The sequence below is a fragment of the Chanodichthys erythropterus genome, chromosome 11 (assembly GCF_024489055.1).
Source record: "Chanodichthys erythropterus isolate Z2021 chromosome 11, ASM2448905v1, whole genome shotgun sequence".
NCBI lineage: Eukaryota > Metazoa > Chordata > Actinopteri > Cypriniformes > Xenocyprididae > Chanodichthys > Chanodichthys erythropterus.
The window spans coordinates 57,337,644-57,352,506 of NC_090231.1; the positions used below are offsets into that span (position 1 = coordinate 57,337,644).

General features: G+C 40.7%; 1 protein-coding gene across 1 annotated transcript; it reads right to left on the minus strand.

The window, feature by feature from the left end:
* Window positions 1-511: 511 nt before the first annotated feature.
* On the minus strand, window positions 512-14,452 carry LOC137030798 (trace amine-associated receptor 13c-like). The gene is made up of 3 exons (XM_067401230.1): window positions 14,239-14,452; window positions 10,329-11,143; window positions 512-577 (listed from the first exon to the last, which is right to left on the minus strand). Exons 1-3 carry the CDS (start codon window positions 14,450-14,452, stop codon window positions 512-514), a joined length of 1,095 nt encoding a protein of 364 aa, XP_067257331.1.
* Window positions 14,453-14,863: the final 411 nt, after the last annotated feature.

Here is a 14,863-nt window from a genome sequence, read left to right on the forward strand (position 1 = left end):
CAGTGCACCGGATACTTTTGACCTCTTTGGTGGGGCTGGAAATGGGTCACCTTAACCAAGGGATTTTTTTTGAAAAGTTCCTTTTTTCTTCGACGGTCTTAAGGAGAAAGAAGTGCAGCTGAGATTGCTGGTTGCTGCTCCAAAAATCTGTAGAGCATGTCCAGTGCGCTGTCCCATGTGGTCACCACGTCAGTTTTAAGTTCAGTAGCAATTGTTTTACATAACATGTCGGTAGCGTTGTCAATTACAATGAATTGGTTTTGTCTTAGTGAGCCCCCACTCTGCCAACACCTCTGAAAGCAATGCTTATATATTTGTCCCTGTTTGACTAGCCGGCATAGCTCTGGTCTGCAACACATTTGAAATGAGAACCCAGTCATCACGTAAATAGTGGAAGGTAATTGAGACATACAGTAGGAGTGGCCTCTTCCTGGGTGCTGCCGCACGGCGCCTCGCTGACAGATATCTGTACAGCTGCGGGCTGGGCGACACCTAACACATTCGCTAGATTCTATAGTCTTCGTGTAGAACTTGTATCTTCCCGTGTACTCGCTTCCACCAGCCGGTAGATGCGAAGAGCCTGTTCTAAGTGTCTGCTTGCAATGCCATTCCTGCTCCCTGGGCCGGATACGTGCATCCTTTACTCCAGTCGAGTTCCCGCTTGGTGAACCCTGTCGAGTTCCTCTGCCTCCCCTTGCGGCTCAGACATTGCGGAGTGTCTGATGCCAGGCCAAACGCACGTCCGTCCGTGATGTTTGGCTGGGTTCCATATGTCACGACCCCTCCACGTGAGTGGTCCAATATGTGTATTGTCCACGGTCAACTCCCCACTGTGAGCCCATGTCTTTCCCTTAGCAGAGCCAGCTCTGCTGTCACCTGTCAGATGAGTCTCCCCCTATGCTCAGGTGGAGCCATCCCAGGGACTCCATATGTGTACTGCCCGCAACCAGTCCATATGTGTATTCTCCACGTAAATTCCTCCCCTGCATGGTAGGTTGTGGTCTCCGCAGCATTCCCTATGGGTTTGCTTCCCCAGTGTTGTCTAGGTCTCCTGTAGTGGGTGTTTTGGAACAGCAGTAGACTCTCTCTGCGTAAGCTTGCTCCCTTCTCCACCCCACTGGTGTGCCGGGTGGCTAGAGCTTGCGCTGGGCGCTGGAAGGGGTCTGTAACTGTGGCGTTTTATTTGGGATCCCAATTCGTTGGTCACTACTGACGTACGTCGAACGTGACCAACTTAAAGGGAACGTCTCGGTTACGTATGTAACCCTCGTTCCCTGAAGGAGAGAACGGAGACGTACGTCCCGTCACCACAGTTCCTGTGGTGTAGTGCAGACTCAAGGTTGTCTCCTTAGCGAAAAACAGAGTGCAATTGCATCTGCTTCCTATTTATACCACCTGGCGGAGATGGTGTGCATTATGCAAATATCACTCGGCTTGTTTTATTTCACTCGAAGCAGATAGGGCTCTCTAGTGATATCCCGAATCATCGGTCACTACTGACGTACGTCTCCATTCCCTCCTTCAGGGAACGAGGGCTACATACGTAACCGAGACATTTCCGCTCTTTAGGAGGAAAATGTCAAATGGTAACAGAAAATGCGACAATTGGAGTGAAGAAGAGACCATTTAATTTTTATATTTCAGTATCGATACATATTTAAACATCAATATTTTGACAATAGTAAGACATACAGAACATTCGTTAACATTTGTATTTATAGATCCACCATGATGAAATATAGTATAACACATAACCTTGTCATTCTTCCGTGGTCTATGCATTCGGGTTCTTTCATAAGTGCAACTAAACTTCAGACAAATAAAAGAGAGTGACCGGACCTGTTACTTCGACCTGAGTTATTCATTGGGCCTGTACTTTGCCGGGGGCACTCCATAGCAGGCCTGCTCTCTCATGGGTGAAATGTGTGATGCACAGGAACCATGGACCTGCTATGATGGACAGATCAGAGGAGGTCAAGGGGAAGATGGAAACCTGAGGTTTCAGACAACTGACAACTGTTACCCCATCATATTATTTATTGAGGCTTTTAAACAAAGTCCTCTGCAACTGTGTCAACTTCATTCATTCTGTAAAGCTGTATGAATATAAATGCATTAACTGAATGAGAGGTTCCCATTTCCCTCTGGCATACACATTATCTCTCACTCACATGTGTTTAAAAAGAACAAAATATATTGCAGGGATAATTGCCAAAAAAAAAAAAAAAAAGTCTTTCAATGCCAAAATAACCGTCATGTCATTCTGACCATTTTTTCCTTTTTTTTATTTTTTTTTTATTTTTGCAAAAGCTTTTTTTCGGTTTTGTCCATAAGACTAAATCAGCATAAAAAAAACAGCATAAATTGTCCATTATTTGTGGTGTATATTTTATATCTTCTGGTGATATATGTTATATTTGTGCCATGAACAGATGGACATTTAAGTCATGACTTACTCAGACCTCATAAGTCATTTTTGTTCATTAGTATGGTTGAATAGGATCATCAAAGGTCAGCAGCAAAGACATTATGTATATATGTAAAATATTTAATTATTACAGATTTGCGTTCTATTCTGAGTTTGCATTTCACCGCTTTTATTAATTTTGAGTAGTACTGAATGTGTTTTTATGAAAGTGAGATGAGTAAATGCCTGCTCACATTTAGTCTAACTACAGTGTCTAACTAACTGTATTGAATGTTTGTTGTAATTCCATTTTCAGACACTGGGTGGAGTGTCGTTGTAATGATTGGTAGCCAGAGAGGAAGAGGTCAGGTGTGTAATGGAGGGTCAGGACATGAGCAGGTGAAAGCAAGCTTGTGGGATTTACTGTGTTTGTGCATCAGAACTGTGGGTTTAAGATGATCTCTATGAGCTTTGTGATTAATAAAGTTGATTAAATCAGTACTGGAATGATACATTTCTGGGCATTTGAAAGTGTTAATTATCTTGCTGTCAATGGAGGCCCATCGATTTTATCAAAAATATCTTAATTTGTGTTCTGAAGATGAATGAAGGTCTTACGGGTGTGGAGTGACACAAAGACAGAATTTTCATTTTTGGGTGAACTAACCCGGATGGACTGAGCTATGGACTAGAATATCATAGACATTTGGGATTGGGTCTGTGAGCCAGTTAGTAAAAACCTTGCAACCACCCCATAACATCCTAGCAATCACTTAGCATAACCATCTAGCATTGTGGTGCAACATCATGGCTCCATCACCATGCACATTTTCTTTAAAAATGATAAAAATCTAGTTCTAGTAAATAATAAATCTACTCTTTATATTTTTCCACCTAAAACTTTGGCCTAGAGCAGCCTAACCACTCAGAATACTTAACCAACCAATGTTTTGGCTGCTGTGAATACAGAGGGGCTGTTGTCACTGAGGTCACATGGTCACCCTGAAGATCTGAGAAGCCGACAGGAACATGGCTTAAGCCCTTATGTGCGTGTTTACTCCCTCCCAACTACAAATATGGAAATCAGTTCTTTGGAAAGACTGCTGTTGGCAAGGAGACCACGAAGGGCAGTGTGAGATGCAGCCAGAAGTGCTTTAAAAATAGAGCATTTCCCCCCTTTGTTTTACCTTTTAGGCCTAGATTACATGGAGATATATTATGCCAAAATAATTATGTACAAAACACCTGTAGCTTTGAATTTTTTGGTGACAGTGGTAACATCATAAAATTGCTCGTGGGGTGAAAGTCATCCACTCACAAACACTTTTTGTTGAGGCATGTTTTTTTTTTCAGTGATATAAAAATAAACGTTATTAAAATAGTAAAAAAAGGTTCTGCTGTACTGGAAACTAAGAGGACAGGATTCAAAGTGTGTTATATTAATCAAAAATTTATTTTCAGGGAAAAGGGAGATATAATTTTCTGTCTGCCGCACTGCTGTGATTGATGTTAGATGGGGGAAGAAAAAAAACAGCTTTGAGTCATATTTTACCCAAACATCAAAAGCAAAGAACATGAGGAATTCAATTTTGTATCCCTCTCCCCAGACAGCTATATGATCACTATAGAAATTGAATAAAAAAGGACATCACTCACTCAACACATTTAATTTTTCATGATTACAGTTAGAAGGACAGATGCATGTTCTTATGGGAGTGTGATCAGCGCTGAGTACACAGGAACTGAATGTTCTCTGAGAGAACACTTTCCTCCTACAGCTGCCACATGGATTATTCTCCAGGCCATCAACTCACAGCCACAGGCTGAAATTAGCACAGGGATTGCAAACATTTTAGAAAATAACTCTGTAACCTAAGTTGACAAACGTAACCCTTACAAATAGTACAGAGTTTAGCTTCATAATCTTAGACCTTGAAGATCTCGATTTCATTACAGTTGAAGCTAAACTTCACAGGACAAGAATTAAATCTAAAATTTGACCCTCTTTATTTTCTTAAAGCATCTTATTGGTCTTATTGTGTTTGATTCATCCATGCACATTTTTGACCTTGTAACCTTTGAACAAAGGTCATAACTTGCTTTTCCTGCTCTCATTCTGGTGCACAATGTTCACTTTTCCCAATCAACAATGGATGGATAAACTCCAGTCCCACCCTATTTTTTTTATTTTTGTTATTTTTGCAGAAGCTCAAACGTGTTACGTAACACACGAGAATGAACCTCATTGGTTCTTGCAGAAGCTCAAACATGTTACGTAATACACAAGAATGAACCTCATTGGTTCTTGCAGAAGCTCAAATGTGTTACGTAACAAACTAGAATGAACCTCATTGGTTCTTGCAGAAGCTCAAACGTGTTACGTAATACACAAGAATGAACCTCATTGGTTCTTGTGGATGCTCAAACGTGTTACGTAATACACAAGAATGAACCTCATTGGTTCTTGCAGAAGCTCAAATGTGTTACGTAACAAACTAGAATGAACCTCATTGGTTCTTGCAGAAGCTCAAACGTGTTACATAACACAAGAATGAACCTCATTGGTTCTTGCTGAAGCTCAAACGTGTTACGTAACACACGAGAATGAACCTCATTGGTTCTTGTGGAAGCTCAAACGTGTTCCGTAACACAAGAATGAACCTCATTGGTCCTTGCAGAAGCTCAAGTGTGTTACGTAACACACAAGAATGAACCTCATTGGTTCTTGTGGACGCTCAGAAGTGCTGCGTAACACACGAGAATGAACCTCATTGGTTCTTGCAGAAGCTCAAACGTGTTACGTAACACACGAGAATGAACCTCATTGGTTCTTGCTGATGCTCAAACGTGTTACGTAACACACGAGAATGAACCTCATTGGTTCTTGTGGAAGCTCAAACGTGTTACGTAACACACAAGAATGAACCTCATTGGTTCTTGTGGATGCTCAAACGTGTTACATAACACGAGAATGAACCTCATTGGTTCTTGTGGATGCTCAAACGTGTTACATAACACGAGAATGAACCTCATTGGTTCTTGCTGAAGCTCAAACGTGTTACGTAACACACGAGAATGAACCTCATTGGTTCTTGTGGAAGCTCAAACGTGTTACGTAACACACGAGAATGAACCTCATTGGTTCTTGCTGAAGCTCAAACGTGTTACGTAACACACGAGAATGAACCTCATTGGTTCTTGCAGAAGCTCAAACGTGTTACGTAACACACGAGAATGAACCTCATTGGTTCTTGCAGAAGCTCAAACGTGTTACGTAACACACGAGAATGAACCTCATTGGTTCTTGTGGATGCTCAAACGTGTTACGTAACACACAAGAATGAACCTCATTGGTTCTTGCAGAAGCTCAAACGTGTTACGTAACACACGAGAATGAACCTCATTGGTTCTTGCAGAAGCTCAAACGTGTTACGTAACACACGAGAATGAACCTCATTGGTTCTTGCAGAAGCTCAAACGTGTTACGTAACACACAAGAATGAACCTCATTGGTTCTTGTGGAAGCTCAAACGTGTTCCGTAACACAAGAATGAACCTCATTGGTCCTTGCAGAAGCTCAAGTGTGTTACGTAACACACGAGAATGAACCTCATTGGTTCTTGTGGATGCTCAGAAGTGCTGCGTAACACGAGAATGAACCTCATTGGTTCTAATGGATGCTCAAACATGTTACGTAACACAAGAATGAACCTCAATGGAGCTCAAACGTGTTATATACCACACGAGAATGAACCTAATTGGTTCTTGTGGATGCTCAGAAGTGCTGCATAACACGAGAATGAACCTTTTTGGTTCTTGCAGAAGTTCAAACGTGTTACGTAACACACGAGAATGAACCTCATTGGTTCTAGTGGAAACTCAAATGTGTTACGTAAAACACAAGAATGAACCTCATTGGTTCTTGCAGAAGCTCAAATGTGTTACGTAACTTGAGAATGAACCTCATTGGTTCTTGTGGAAGCTCAAACGTGTTACGTAAAACACAAGAATGAACCTCATTGGTTCTAGTGGAAGCTCAAACGTGTTACGTAAAACACAAGAATGAACCTCATTGGTTCTTGTGGAAGCTCAAACGTGTTACATAACACGAGAATGAACCTCATTGGTTCTTGTGGACGCTCAAACGTGTTACATAACACGAGAATGAACCTCATTGGTTCTTGTGGAAGCTCAAACGTGTTACGTAAAACACAAGAATGAACCTCATTGGTTCTTGCAGAAGCTCAAACGTGTTACATAACACAAGAATGAACTTCATTGGTTCTTGTGGAAGCTCAACTGTGTTACGTAACACACGAGAATGAACCTCATTGTTTCTAATGGATGCTCAAACGTGTTACGTAACAAAAGAATGAACCTCATTGGTTCTTGTGGATAATCAGAAGTGCTGCGTTACACGAGAATGAACCTCATTGGTTCTTGTGGATGCTCAGAAGTGCTGCGTTACACGAGAATGAACCTCATTGGTTCTTGTGGATGCTCAAACATGTTACGTAACACAAGAATGAACCTCATTGGTTCTTGTGGATAATCAGAAGTGCTGCGTTACACGAGAATGAACCTTATTGGTTCTTGTGGACACTCAAACATGTTACGTAACACAAGAATGAACCTCATTGGTTCTTGTGGATAATCAGAAGTGCTGCGTTACACGAGAATGAACCTCATTGGTTTCTTGTGGATAATCAGAAGTGCTGCGTAACACGAGAATGAACCTCATTGGTTCTTGTGGAAGCTCAACTGTGTTACGTAACACACGAGAATGAACCTCATTGTTTCTAATGGATGCTCAAACGTGTTACGTAACACAAGAATGAACCTCATTGGTTCTTGTGGATAATCAGAAGTGCTGCGTTACACGAGAATGAACCTCATTGGTTTCTTGTGGATAATCAGAAGTGCTGCGTAACACGAGAATGAACTTCATTGGTTCTTGTGGAAGCTCAACTGTGTTACGTAACACACGAGAATGAACCTCATTGTTTCTAATGGATGCTCAAACGTGCTGCGTAACACAAGAATGAACCTCATTGGTTCTTGTGGATGCTCAGAAGTGCTGCGTAACACGAGAATGAACCTCATTGGTTCTTGTGGACACTCAAACATGTTACGTAACACAAGAATGAACCTCATTGGTTCTTGTGGATAATCAGAAGTGCTGCGTTACACGAGAATGAACCTCATTGGTTCTTGTGGACACTCAAACATGTTACGTAACACAAGAATGAACCTCATTGGTTCTTGTGGATAATCAGAAGTGCTGCGTTACACGAGAATGAACCTCATTGGTTTCTTGTGGATAATCAGAAGTGCTGCGTTACACGAGAATGAACCTCATTGGTTTCTTGTGGATAATCAGAAGTGCTGCGTAACACGAGAATGAACTTCATTGGTTCTTGTGGAAGCTCAACTGTGTTACGTAACACACGAGAATGAACCTCATTGTTTCTAATGGATGCTCAAACGTGTTATGTAACACAAGAATGAACCTCATCGGTTCTTGTGGAAGCTCAAACGTGCTGCGTAACATGAGAAGGAACCTCCGGTTTTGTGAAATCTAAAATCACAAATAAACAGAAGCAGGTCCAACTGAATAAATAGGTGCATTCTCTTTTTTATGTGAAATAATAAACCACAGTTTAATTCAGCACGATTCATGTGCACTCCTGATACTGTCATGTACGTTTTGCGATCTAGCTCATTTTCAGTTTGTTGCCCACTGCTAAATTTAAGACAAGGATTATACTAAAGCCTTTTTCTCACAGGGCCGTCTCTTTTTCTCTTTTCTTTGTTTAAGGCTTTGATTCTAAAGTCTGAAATGTTTGTTGGGCTACGTTTACTCTTTATTGTTATTTCATGCAGTTTAAACATGTATGTGGATGAAACTCTATTGTAAGCTGTCTTTCTTCATTGTAGAACCAGCCCATAGTGTTGTGCAATTATATATTTTTTTTTTTATCAACCCTTTGAACGTGAGAGACAAGTTACAGCCTGAGGCAGTCAGTGTGGTTCTGCGGCTGAAGCTGTGAATATTTAAACAGAAGACTGACAGACTTTTAGTCCTGTCACCTACTATTATCCACACTCACTGAACACAGGGGACAGATTTGCTTCAATTTGTTTATTGATTGCACTGATTATGTACTTCACAGTTTTAAGAGTGCCCACCAGTTATTACAAAAAGTATATACCTATGTTTTGTTTTTGTTTTTTTACTTTAGAATTTTTTAGAAATGAAAATCTAAAAGTGGAAGGAAGAATCTATAATTCTGTATTTAGTGTTTTTAAGAAGAAAAAAAAAAAGGTACCTCAGCTGTATTATTCAAGTAAATTACATGATTGAATATGATGAATTTGACACCTTTACACCAATAAAATCAGATTTGGTAGAAATAACTTTTTACAGAGCATCTAGAACTTTTCACCTTAGAAAAAATGTGTGAGGTGTTTAAGTAAATCACATTCAAAAATGTCTCACAAACATATTTTACAGGTTTATGTTGGATACACAAAACAAAAGTCATTAAGGCATCTGTTGTCTTATGTACAACGACACACAATGTCATGGTATCTGATATTAATATGATATTCTGCACTGAATAAAAAAAAATAAATAAGTGCAAGGACTTGCTAATAAAGACTATAATCCTATGTAAAATATATAATGACAACTGTCACAGTTCTTAGAATAATGCTCATTGTTGTCCCTGAACCATTTGTGAAAGAGATCCTGAAAAACAAACTTAATCTCTCGAGGCTAAAGTTATTGAGCACTGCACATGACATGCGGGGGAAAAAAAAAAAGTTTATCGTGGTCATGAATTAACAATTTGTTCCCAAGATTTACTAATACATCAGCATGTTTTACTCATGCATAAATCATGTGCACAATATAATAATTTGTTCACTAGTTTTGCTAAATCGTGACCATGATATAATAACTGGTTTCCTTGTTTTATGCCTGGTTCAGGCTACACAATATCAGCCTAATTTTTTTGAAATAGTGTGTTATGGTGATTTGTAAATGACAATGGCCATCGGGACACAAGAATCGATTTTTTTATCTCGCAAATGTGTCATAGTGGATAATAACCAACACCGTGTCTGCAACAATTCACAACATCCCGACAGAAAGACCAGCATGTTTTTTTGGTCCTCCACGATGAGTTCCATCATATCTGACGCACATTGGAATCAGTGAGCATAAATTTTGACTTGACTTGATCTGTGCCGTTGACCAATAGGAGCACAGAAGCTCTTCCGTACACAGCTTTCAAACATGGCAAAACGAGAGAGAGACTATAGTATGGCGCTGCTAGAAGGAATTATGCAATGGAGGAAAGGTTTGTGGGAGATATGGCAACAATACTCCTGCCTTTACGATGTTTCCTCGAAGGATGACCACGACAGAGTGAAAAAAGAGAAATGAAACGATAGCAGAGGTGCTTCAGCAACCTTGGAATAAGCATTAAGCTTACATGCCGCTTCGGTAGCCATTGTTTGTTTACGCTCTCGTTCCCGAAAATCAGTCGCTAGTTCCGCCTTCTCAATGACATCATGCACGTTGTTAAAGACGGCAAGCAATGATTGGCCAGGAAGCAATGTGTAGTTTCTCGTCCATGACGCAACAAGAAATCTAAATCACATAATCTGATCATAAGAGACAAAAATATTGTGTAGTCTGAACCTGGCATTAGTTAAATTGAAAACGAGGGAACAAATTCTTAGTCACGATACATATTTTTGTCCGCTTATCATGTGCCGGGCTCCGTAGAAAGTGAAATGAGGTACAGTAAGTGAAGTCAGTGCCAGCCAGTGCCCAACTAGAGATCCAAAAAACTCAGCTTTTCTCTGAGTGAGGCTGCGATCTATCCCGCTGAAAGAGCAAGGTAAGCCCTTTCCTAAAGCGGTGGTCCCGCACACTGTAAATTATCACATTGCAGCAACTGTTGCCCGTCAGAATCCAAAATGCAAAAAAGGAGAAGTTGCACCAGGTGTATCCCACTACATTGCCCAGCACAAATACGGCGATAGGAGAGAATGAGGCTGTGAAGGCAAAGGTGAGGATTCCAATGGTTTTAGCTGCTTTGATGTCAGAAAAAGAGGGTCTATGGGGACAACCACCAGCTCCTGCATCCGTGCCAAGACTTCCCTCAGAGAGCAGCTTCCGTTTGCGGGAGTAACGGCGGATACTGGTAAAGGACAGGATATTGACGGCTAATGTGCCCCCTAGTAAACTGAAGTCAAAGGCTGGAAACAGCAGAAGGATGTTTGCATCTGGAGGCAATTGATTCCCAATTAGTAAGGGTGCATAGTTGCACATTCGGCTGCATTCGTTGTACTCCAGCGTGAAGCTGTTGCTCAGCATGAGCGGGGCCATGGCCAGTAAGAAGCTGCCTGCCCAGGACAAGAGAATTAGGAACAGGGTACGATGCCGTGTCACAAGAGCGTCTTTATGCAGCGGACGCAGGATTGCCACACATCGCTCCACTGTCATCAGAAAGATGGTACTAATTGAGACAAAGGTGCATCCAGCAAAAACTGGACCAATCAGCATGCAGGGTTGCCAAGGCCCTGATACACCCTCCAGTGAGTCTGTTGAGATGCCCTGGTACCACGTCGGTGGAGTGCTGGTCACCATGAGAGAGATTTCGGTGTATACAGAAAATGGTACCACCCAGACTCCAACCATCATGTCGGCGATGGCCAGGGACACTGCAAGACAAATATAGAAAGTATTGCAGATTGCATCAACATTTCAACCAAACATTTTCATTTTGCACTAGAGGTCAACCTGACTCATCTGAGGGTGCGTTCACACTTGGCAGGTTCGGTTTGATTAAAACAAATTCAGGTGCGATTGCTCTTTTAATGCAGTTAATTTGAATAAGTGTGAACACTACCATCCGAACTCTGGTGCGCACAAAACAAGAGGTCCGAGACCCCTGAAAAGGTGGGTCTCGGTCCACTTCCAATTGAACTCTGGTGCAATTCGACTGAAATATGAACGCAACAGGAACCAAATACATCTAAACAAACCAAATACAGGACGTGATGTCACAAGATGCATTCCTAAAAGGGAGAATGCTCAAGCATATCTGTTTTTTCTCCCCATAGGCCCTGTTTACACCTGGTATTAAAGGGATAGTTCACCAAAAAATGAAAATTTGATGTTTATCTGTGCATCCAAGATGTAGGTGACTTTGTTTCTTCAGTAGAACACAAATGATGATTTTTAACTGCAACCGTTGCCGTCTGTCAGTCAAATAATGTGAGTGAATGGGAACTCCATATATAAGAGTCGAAAAAACTTGCATAGACAAATCCAAATTAAACTCTGCAGCTCGTGACAACACACTGATGTCCTAAGACACGAAATGATCTGTTTGTGCAAGAAACCAAACAGTATTTATATCATTTTTGACAGCGGCAGTGATGTCTCATGCATATACTTCAATAAGTGCTAGACATTACTGCCGCTGTCAGAGCGCGATCAGAACTCACTAACCGAGTGCTGAATGCAGTTGAACATTGTGATGTTTTAGAGGTAAAAAATTATATAAATACTGTTTGGTTTCTTGCACAAACAGATCGTTTCGTGTCTAAGGACATCAGTGTGTCGTCACGAACTGCAGGGTTAATTTAGTTTTTTTGACTCTTATTGATAGAGTTCCCATTCACTCCCTTTATTAGACGGCAACGATTGGAGATTGTGTTCTACAGAAGAAACAAAGTCACCTACATCTTGGATGTGCTGGGGGTAAGCAGACAAACATCAAATTTTCATTTTTGGGTGAACTATGCCTTTAAGATGTGTTTTGGTCGATTGGATCACAAGTTGACGAGGAAGACAAATTCCCATTTACACCTGGTGTTTTAGTCTGGTTCTGTCCTGATTTCTTCGAGGGGAGGGTCTATGGGTGGGTAAATGTATTGGTTTTATCCAACCCAGTCTCATTAGAAAAACACACCCGTGGGAACGTTTTCACGAGTCGCAAAATATGTACCGATACGTACATATCACTGCATTTTTGATGTGAAATGTCCACTGAGTGGTGCTAAAAGCATTCATTTTTTTGCTGGAACAAATAAACGTGAATATGGTATGTTTTTTTGACGTTGGTTTTTATAACAATCACCGCAGTTCTGATTTGAAATTTGCATTCCTTTGCGTTTTAAAATAATGTATCACCAACACTACACCTAAACCTAACTGATAGTGTTAACAAAAGCAAATGTGACATAAAAAGCATCCATAATCATGCCGTTTTAGCTTGTTTAGATCTCTTTTTGAGCTCTTTTACCATGACTCCTTTCCCAGGATTCGTACCCAGGGCTTCCTTGTCTTAAGTACAACTCTGTATCAGGTGAGCTACAGAGCTTGTTATGTCAGAAAAAGCGAAACATGTAGAGCTGGTTAAGCGAGGCAAAGTCCAAAATATATTTGTTTACAAATTGTGCACTTTGGTAAAAAACGTTTTGAAGTCATAACATAATATTGTGCAAGGAGATGTAAAAACGAGTCTTTATTAATCCATAATCTGACCCAAGGGCGTAGATTTGGTTTCAACTTTGGGGGGGGTTGAACGTTGGTATGATTGTATTGTATAAGCCCCCCAAAAATGCCCCTGATCTGACCCCATAATCGTAACTGTTTATGAAAACGTTAAAAGCGCTTGCTGTTACTGCCTCTAGCATTTATTTCTGTTGGAAACTTCAGTGATATGTACGCATTGGTACGTATTTTGCCGACTCACGAAAACGTCCCCAAAGTTACGTCTTTCCTATGTGACCAGGTTTGTTTTTTTAGATATTTCGATCTAACGGACAAAATAAGCTTGTGCGGTTTACATTTGAATGCACCCGGAGACAACACATGGAGAGGATCAGACCAGACCAAACACAGTGAGTGTGTTAGAAATCAGGAATGGTGAGAGAACATTGTGCTTGGTGTGTTTTTGTCTTCAAACCAAATTGGGGTCTTCAGCCGTCTGGGTAGTGCGCTTTCCATTATGTACACTTTAAGTCAGTAGGCAGAGAGCAGGCGGTCTTTAGTGGCTGTTTGAAAACATTTGACCACATGAGCGTTTCCATGAAAGCAATCCGGTCAAATGCGTTTTTGACTACCTCTGGAAGTGGTCAAGCTCAAAATGGATTCTAACAAATCAATTCAAGTCCATTTTATGTTGAACTGGAAAGGGCAAGTGTGCAGAGGGAGAATATTCACAAGTTAAATAGGTTTTACAATGTGAGCATCATTATCATCAGTTGATACAGTTCACACATTTTTAACAATTAATTAAAGAATTCAATGTACAGTAATGTGTACGTGTAATGGAACTTATACCGTGGGCTGTCTGAATACTCAATTCTGATTGGCTGGAAGGTGTGCAATAAAACTGTTTAATGCAGAGGTTCCAGTCAGTTTAATTACTGAGTGAGACAGAATCATATTGAAACAGGACAAAAAACTGTGTAGAAATCTATCTGTGGGACCTTTCGGGTGGGACCCCCTTTCTTGGGCACCTAATGGAGACCCGAGAGAACAAATTCAGAAGTGTGAGATTATTTTATTTTATTTTTTATTTAGTAGTAGACACAAGCTTCCATTTTTTCAGTTTGGCCAAACAATAAAAAGACAATAAAAAGATTAATATTTCTTCTGATTCGTCACACTGAGCACACTACAGTGTGGGATACACTACTGAGGAGAACAGACAACATTTGCATACTGTAAAAACATACTACAATTTGCGAAAATAGTAGCATGCCATCCTGAACATATACTGTATGTAAATCATTGTGTTTACCTTTGAGGTAGCCCTGTGGTGTCCGAGAATGCCGGATCTGCATGAAAACAGTAAGTGTCACCACGTTCCCCACCACAATGGCGAAGGCCAGACTGACCATGAACATGACTGCCAACGTTCGGTTTAGCAGTCCACAGCAGCGGGCTGTGCAGAGAGGTGCCAAAGTTTGTCCTGTCCATGGATATTCAGTCACGGTCTGGTTAGCAGTCTCCATTATCCCAAGTTGAGATCGCCTGGGTACACCAAAGTTGTCCAATAGTGCAGCCTTCCTACAGTCTTCATGCCTCAAGCAGGCACTGATATAGATGGGCTAATTGTGGTTTTGTTGTTTGCAGTAAATCACAACCCTGTGAAAGAGCAGAGAAAACTGTTTGCACATTTTAACACAATACAATACACTGTAATCAAAGCTTGTATTTCACTTGCTCCCAGTTGCATGGTGTTTATAACAAGTCTGTGCAAATGTATGGTAATAAATCAAGAGTCCAATTTTATGTAGAATTGGTAAGGGCAAGTGTACAGAGGAAGAATATTTGCAAGGTAAATTGTTTGGGTTTTTACCATGTGAGCATCATTATTATCAATTGAGGATGAGTACTCGTTCACACATAAAATGTACAGTAAT

Bases quoted from the DNA above. Each gene is read 5' to 3' on its own strand.
- LOC137030798 (XM_067401230.1), bottom strand. From the start codon at position 14,452: ATGGAGACTGCTAACCAGACCGTGACTGAATATCCATGGACAGGACAA. The intron at 11,144-14,238 runs GTAAACACAATG...TTTGTCTTGCAG, and splicing joins ACCACAGGGCTACCTCAAAG to TGTCCCTGGCCATCGCCGAC. The intron at 578-10,328 runs AAAGGGCTTACC...TTAGAACAGGCT, and splicing joins TGCGGGACCACCGCTTTAGG to CTTCGCATCTACCGGCTGGT.